Consider the following 6,460-nt stretch of genomic DNA (forward strand, 5'->3'; position numbering starts at 1 on the left):
TTTTCTTTTAGTCTTTAATGTATTTTAGTTTAAATAAAATACAAAAGAAACTCCTAAATTAGTATTATCTTTTAACCCACTGCCACAAAAAGTTTGACCCCCAATTAAGATGTTTTAATATTTCATAATTTATAAAAGGCATTTAATTAATGTTTTAGCTGTTGTTTTAATTACTTCAGTGCACTTAACTATCTTATATAAATGTGGTTACTCCACCAGTATTATATATGATTTATTTGCCACATTCAGAACATTTTTGTTTTAACATTTAAAAACTTTTGTTGTTTGCCATATTTTGAATTTGAATTTTGAATCGGTTTCGAACTAACGCGAGATTAGCAACAGTAATCGAAGTGACGTGGCATATTTAGCAGAGAATTACTGTAGCTTGATTGTCCGGGCGTCACAAGAAGAAATAAAACTAAATTGCACACAACCATACAGACAGATCCCTCGGCGACCCCGCAACCTCCAAAGCACCAGAATGCTTCAAATCATGGAAGCTTGGTATCTCTATAGACTACTGCTACACTGTAGTACCTGGTAATTACTGTATCGTGGTAGTCTATCTTGCGTGGCTCGTCTTGATAGAACTTCGTGCGAATACATGGTGACTTATCATGGCTCAGCCGTCTTCTTGTGCAAGCATGGTCTTAACTTTCTTGGGTTGTTACATTTGTTAAAGCCATTGCTTGGATTTGCTCGGGCTTGTTTTTCAGTGTGAAACCCCATGACCTGGCCTTTGGTGATTGGATCCAGCAACAACGTCGCTTGAGCGTCATTTCTTACCGAAGGCGTTGCTACAACAGAATCCTTCTTTCTGTTGTAATGGTGTCAAAAGATGGTTTGTGCGGATATGATTGCTGTTGTAGATTGTTGTGCACTGCTAAATGTTTTTCTTTTATTTTATTCCACCAATGCATAGCTTTGGTCTTATTTCATGTTGCTGGTTGTTGATGTGATTTGTGTGTGCGTGCTCGTTGGTGTTGGTTTTGTACATTCTAGGTGTGTAGAGGCATGGTGTGTGCTTATTTAATGTATCCTTGATGCTGTATTTTAACAATTTTGCTAAGTATCAGTCGACTTAGACTTTGTTATGTCTCAATCGATACTATATTTCTTTGATCTTGCATGAATATTCGTATAAGAAAATCATTTTTAGTTTTTCTTTTTTCTTCTTACGTACTATATCACTTGATTGAAATTTGGTTAAATCTCAGTCAACTAACACCTAGCCACACCCTATTTTAAGCCAATGTCAATCTTTTATATCGAATATATTACCTTCATCCCAAAAAGTTTTTGTTAGACAAGCATTTTGAGACGGGAGTAGGTGACTTGTAAAGATTCGATACTTGAGTATGTCGTAGTACATTAGCTTAGATCAATCTAGTCCTGTTTGTTCCGCAAAAGAAAAATCTTCTCTTGTTTGACATTTATGCTATAAATTGTTAAAACTGGACGCGAGGTGAAAGGGTGTGTATTGCTCTCATATCTTATTTATCTCCGTGAGTGGTTAAAAGCAGTGTTGCTACTAGATTATAAAGGGTTGTGGCTAGGTCTGAGTCGATTGAGACTTAACCAAGTATCAGTTAAGTGAGTAATATCTCAATACTTGAAAAGAATGTAAGGTTCCCATTTCACTTTTTTTCCCCACCACCCTTTCGTCCAACCTTCCATGTATATTTACTTACCAAACTTCTAGTCAAATAAGGTAATTCACGATCATAATTTGATGAACATTTATTTACAGAATCGCATTATTATTGATAGATAAATCAGAAACTAACATACCAGAATATTTATATCCCGTTCCAACGCACGGGCATTGTTCTAGTATAAGAAGAAAGAAAGAAAAACTGAAAAGAAAAAATGTGCACGAATCTCCATCCCCATGAAAAATCAAATGAATATAGCGTCGGTCGACCGAGACATAACGAAGTCTTAGTCGACTGAGACTTAGACTGATTACAAAGAGGGAGAAAGACGTAACCTAGAAGGAGAGCACGGCACTCCGCATTGCCGGCCATATCCGTGGCACGAGGTTTATCACCATGAAACCGGCTGCCGCATCGGAAGCGGGCTAGCAGCGCCATAAGAGAGGAGAAGAAATGGGCAGGCACGGCATTCATCGCTCCTGCTTTGGCTCGCTGCATGCTCGGCGACGATAAGAAAGTTGGGCGCCTCCCACAGCGACGTCTAACCTTCGGGATGTCGAGCGAGCCCCGCGACAGCGACCACGGCACCTCCGCCTCCGATCGAGGATGAATACGCGCGCGCTTTCGACGACGAGGCGTGTGAAACGCAGTGACCTAGTAGCCACGACGCCCACTGTACTGTACTGTGGTAGTAACCCCGGTGGTGGTACGTACGTGTGTATACAGTTGGTTGTATCCGGTTGGTGTAAAGCGACGGGCCCTGTCCGTCCTTCCTCCCTTTTGCTGTCAGTCCGGCTACCATTACCATGGTGGTGCTATCATTTTGTTTGCATTTCGTCGCAACAGCCTGTCGCGCGTACATTCTCCGGGCTGGGCTGGGGTCGACGCCACGGCGACGGCGACGGAGTGCACAGCTCGTTGGTTAGTACAGTAGATGGCACCTTCCCGCCCTTGTGAAACTGTAACGCCCGCATGCAGCTACGGTAGTACAGTAGTATCTCTGAAGAAACTAGGCACGGCCCGAAGCCGGCACTCAGTTTTTGGAGCTGGGTAAGTATGGCAGGGCTGAGCGACGGGTGGCTGCAGCAAGAACACGCGACGCAGCGTGAGATCCAGCGGGGAGAGGAGACGAGACGGATCGTAGAGGGGACTAAAAGCGACGTGTAACCTACCCAACTTTGGTGCAGCGCGGCGTGCGTTTCGCTCTAACCGCCGGGCTGACAGCGAGCATACGTAGCGTAAGGTAGCACCGGCCCCGGCCAGCAGAGCACGCAACAAACGGCTTAAGGTGGAGAGAAGCTAAGCTCCAAGGAAATTCTGTATACTGACGGGGTTTTTCATCGCCACAGATATTAAAACTTTGAAGAGCAGCAGTATTAGGATTGGCAGGAGAGGTGCCTGTATAATATCTGCACCGTGTCTCATACACACACACTGTAACTGATCGTTCTGCTATATTAATTTACTTAATATCGATAATTATACTAATCAGTGCCAGCGATATTAGAGGAATCACATCACACCGCCCTAGAGGCAGAATATGACACAAGAAACTCGCCCCTTAGTAGTAGAGCCTAATTACAGAGACTGTTAGCTTCAGAGCTGAGAGCCATAGCTTCACGCGCCACTGCTTCCGTCTTCTTGATTCTTCCTATGTACAGACTGTCGATCCTTTTTTTTCCTTCAGCGACGCCGGCTAGAACTCCATTTTCATCTGACCTGCCTGCAGATCACCTGCTTTCAAATCCGTTCAGTGACGATGTCATCATCGACGGTAGCGACGATTTCGAAAGAAAAATCGCGGGCTTTTAACTAACCGTGGAAGCTCTCTGCGGAAACCCCGTTATCCTGGCTCTGCCTGTTGTCCACATGAAAAACGCTCTGGAGATCATCCTCCCAGAAGTTCCTCTGCTGAGAGACGCACAACGAAACTGTATCAGGATTATAAGGTCTCTAACGATTCTACGTCAAGCGACGCGAACAACCACGGAATTCTGAAGGCAAGAGTTATCACCTGCTGCAGGTTCGTGCTGGCCGTGGCCGTCCCATCCTGGAAGGCGTACTGCGCCGCGTTGGTGGCCTGAGACAGAGCCAGGTCCAGCTGATTCAGGGTGCACTGGCTCTCCATGCTGTTGGGCAGGAAGGACTGGAAGACGTCTCCTTGGTCGCTGAACGGGAAGGCCGAGCTGGAGCTCTCCAGCGAGAACACCGAGCTCGCCGATGGGCCGTACATCTGCATTCGACACGGACAAGGTGAGTAAGTAACTATCGACTCGTTACGGCGCGATGAGGGTGATGAACAGCAGGGATGTGTTTCGAGCTCACGTCTTTGTGCAGGAGCGTGGGCAGGTTGCTGAAGTCGAGCGGGTTCACGGTTGCGAGCTTCATGGAGAGGAACTGGAGCAACAGAAACAGAGGAGGAGTTGATCAGGATTCATTCAGTGGCACGTTACCACTCTACTACATGGCATCGGATGGTTTCAGCTGGCCCACGCTCTTCTTACCTCGACTTGCCGCTGAAGCGACTGCACGTAGTTTATGATCTCATCAAGCATCAGTGCCTTGCCAATCACCTAAAGGTCACACACAAAATTTGGCCAATTTCATTGTTAACCTTGTACACAAAGACTGTCTTCCATTATATATATATATATATATATATATATATATATATATATATATATATATATATATATATATATATATAATGTGCATCAAAATTATCATGTGCTTTCTTTTAATTTCCTGATTTCTCATTTTGAATGAAATGACAAATTATTTACCTTGTTGCATCCTGGAACGAGGTCCTGGAGAAATTTCATCCGCTGACTGATCCTCTCTCTTCTCACCTGTGAACGTCCAAGGAAATTCCGTTAAGGGGGAGGTGGACAAACCGAAGCAACAACATACTACTAGAAGGAGAAGCAGCATGATCATTCAGGATTGTACCCGCTCTGCCAGGCTGTGGCTGTCAGTGGCCTGGCCTCTCCTTGCCCGGACATGGACGTAGTCCTTGGGGGGCTCCACCGGCTTGGCATTCTTCCCCTTGCCGCCCTTCCTCTGCTCGCCGTCCTCCACCGAGCTGTCGCTGCCGGCCTGCTCCGCCTTGGGCTTCACCTTCTTCTCGGCGTTGCCCGTCCTGCACCTCTTGCCGTCCGACTCCTTCTGCTCCCCGACCTGAAAGGCAGAACACAATTGACGCGGCTCGGTCAGCGTCCATGGCGGGCGAGTCCCCCAATTGGCGAAGAAAGACAGAGCCAAGCTCACCTGGCAAGAGGTGCTGAGGGAAGGCTCCTTGGCTTTGCCTTTGCCCGCGGGCGCCTTCCTCTTCTTGGCATTGGCGTCCTTCATCGCCGAGGCAGGGTCTGACACGGAAGACGCCTCCCGCGAGCCGCCGAACTCACCGTTGCCCGCGCCGGGCGCCGGCGGCGGCATCCCGAAGAGCCCTGGCGTGAAGTGCTGCCCGTTGAAGCTGGACAGCCGCGCCGCCCGCTCCGCGAACCCCGGGTCGCCGCAGAACTTCTCCAGGCAGTCCCCGCCCGCCGCCACGGCGCCGTCCAGCACACCGAAGTCGAGCATCGGCGACGAGGTGAGGAGGCTGGAAATGTAGTCGCCGCTACCGCCGCCGCCGGCCCTGCCGTCCATTGCCGCCGCAAGAAATGGAGCCGTCCAAGAACCGCCGCCCAAGCCGAGGCGCGTCGTTCCTTTACGCGCCAAATCGAGAGCAGCCGGAGACGCGGCACTTATAGGAGAATGGCGAGGAGGTGGAGGAGGAGGAGGAGGAGGCTTGGGGGCGAAGGAGGAGGAGGAATGGATGCTCGAGGAGGGGCAATTGGGGTGGAGGGAGGGTCAAAGTGGCGGTGATGCCCCGCGGCAGCTGGAAGTGGAAGAGGGCTTTAATGGAATCCTGTTTCGGTTTTGGGATGGGGAGGAGGATGCCTTTCCGCTGCCGGGGCCCTTTTTAAGCTCATCACCCCGCCGGCTCCGTAATGACCGGTGGCGGTAATTCTGTTCCTGGTTGGCCCGGCGGCGGTCTCGCTCTAGTGCTCGGTCGACGGAGGGCTGGCTTTGGCTCGGCCCGACCGCGGCTCAGCATAGGATTTTTCACATGGATTTTCGCTGGATTTCGTGGGAAACACGTGGAATTTCAAATTTGGTGTCCACTCCCGTCGTGTGATGCAGAGTAACTTACAAGGAACTACCAGTGCCAAATATTAAATTTTGTTTTTTTACGACAGAAATAAATATTTTCAAGGGTCAGAAAAATAAAATTAAAGCGGGGTATGGCTGGTCTCATCTCGATTTAGAAAAGTATAAACTGCCGAGTATTTTTTAGAGGAGTACATTTGCTCCTTTAGAAAATGTCTTTTCTAACCGATACCCTAAAACTTAACGCACTAAAACTTACATTTGCCTCATACATTTCGTTAAACAGTTGTTATGCGCCTTCGTGGCGAGCGGCGACGATGGTGACTACGCTGGAGTCACGAGTCCTCATCCGCTGCCGAATGCATCACACATATCGCACATTGCCCGCCTCATCGTGTTGTTGCTCGCTGCCGCACGCGCTGCTCGTGTTCCCTTGGTGGACGTCGAACCGCCCGATTGGTAGGAGCTGGGGAGCAGCATTGGGTACCTGGAGGCGCCATCCGCTCCATCCTCATGCCACGCTTTCTCTGGTGGCCGGACCTTGAATCTGTCGCAGCCGCCGCCGTCAAGGCCAACTTCGAGGGCAGCTCTAGCATGTACGGCAGGTGGCTGTGGATGCCATCGTGCGGCTGAAGAGCCGATGGGAGTGCCTC

The 6,460-nt window shown here is 48.9% G+C and overlaps 1 protein-coding gene across 2 annotated transcripts; it reads right to left on the reverse strand.

Annotated features, from left to right (window-relative positions):
• Nucleotides 1–3,095: 3,095 nt before the first annotated feature.
• LOC109731964 (transcription factor bHLH62) lies at nucleotides 3,096–5,667 on the reverse strand. Of its 2 annotated transcripts, none has more exons than XM_020291149.4 (8): nucleotides 4,926–5,667; nucleotides 4,608–4,835; nucleotides 4,442–4,507; nucleotides 4,163–4,231; nucleotides 3,984–4,055; nucleotides 3,673–3,891; nucleotides 3,476–3,566; nucleotides 3,096–3,392 (listed from the first exon to the last, which is right to left on the reverse strand). In XM_020291149.4, exons 1-8 carry the CDS (start codon nucleotides 5,301–5,303, stop codon nucleotides 3,355–3,357), a joined length of 1,161 nt encoding a protein of 386 aa, XP_020146738.1. In that variant the 5' UTR covers nucleotides 5,304–5,667; the 3' UTR covers nucleotides 3,096–3,354. The 2 variants fall into 2 exon arrangements, with proteins under 2 accessions (XP_020146738.1, XP_020146737.1); XM_020291148.4 differs by having other exon boundaries at nucleotides 3,476–3,569; nucleotides 4,926–5,595.
• Nucleotides 5,668–6,460: the final 793 nt, after the last annotated feature.

Source organism: Aegilops tauschii, chromosome 7 (genome assembly GCF_002575655.3).
Source record: "Aegilops tauschii subsp. strangulata cultivar AL8/78 chromosome 7, Aet v6.0, whole genome shotgun sequence".
Lineage (NCBI taxonomy): Eukaryota > Viridiplantae > Streptophyta > Magnoliopsida > Poales > Poaceae > Aegilops > Aegilops tauschii.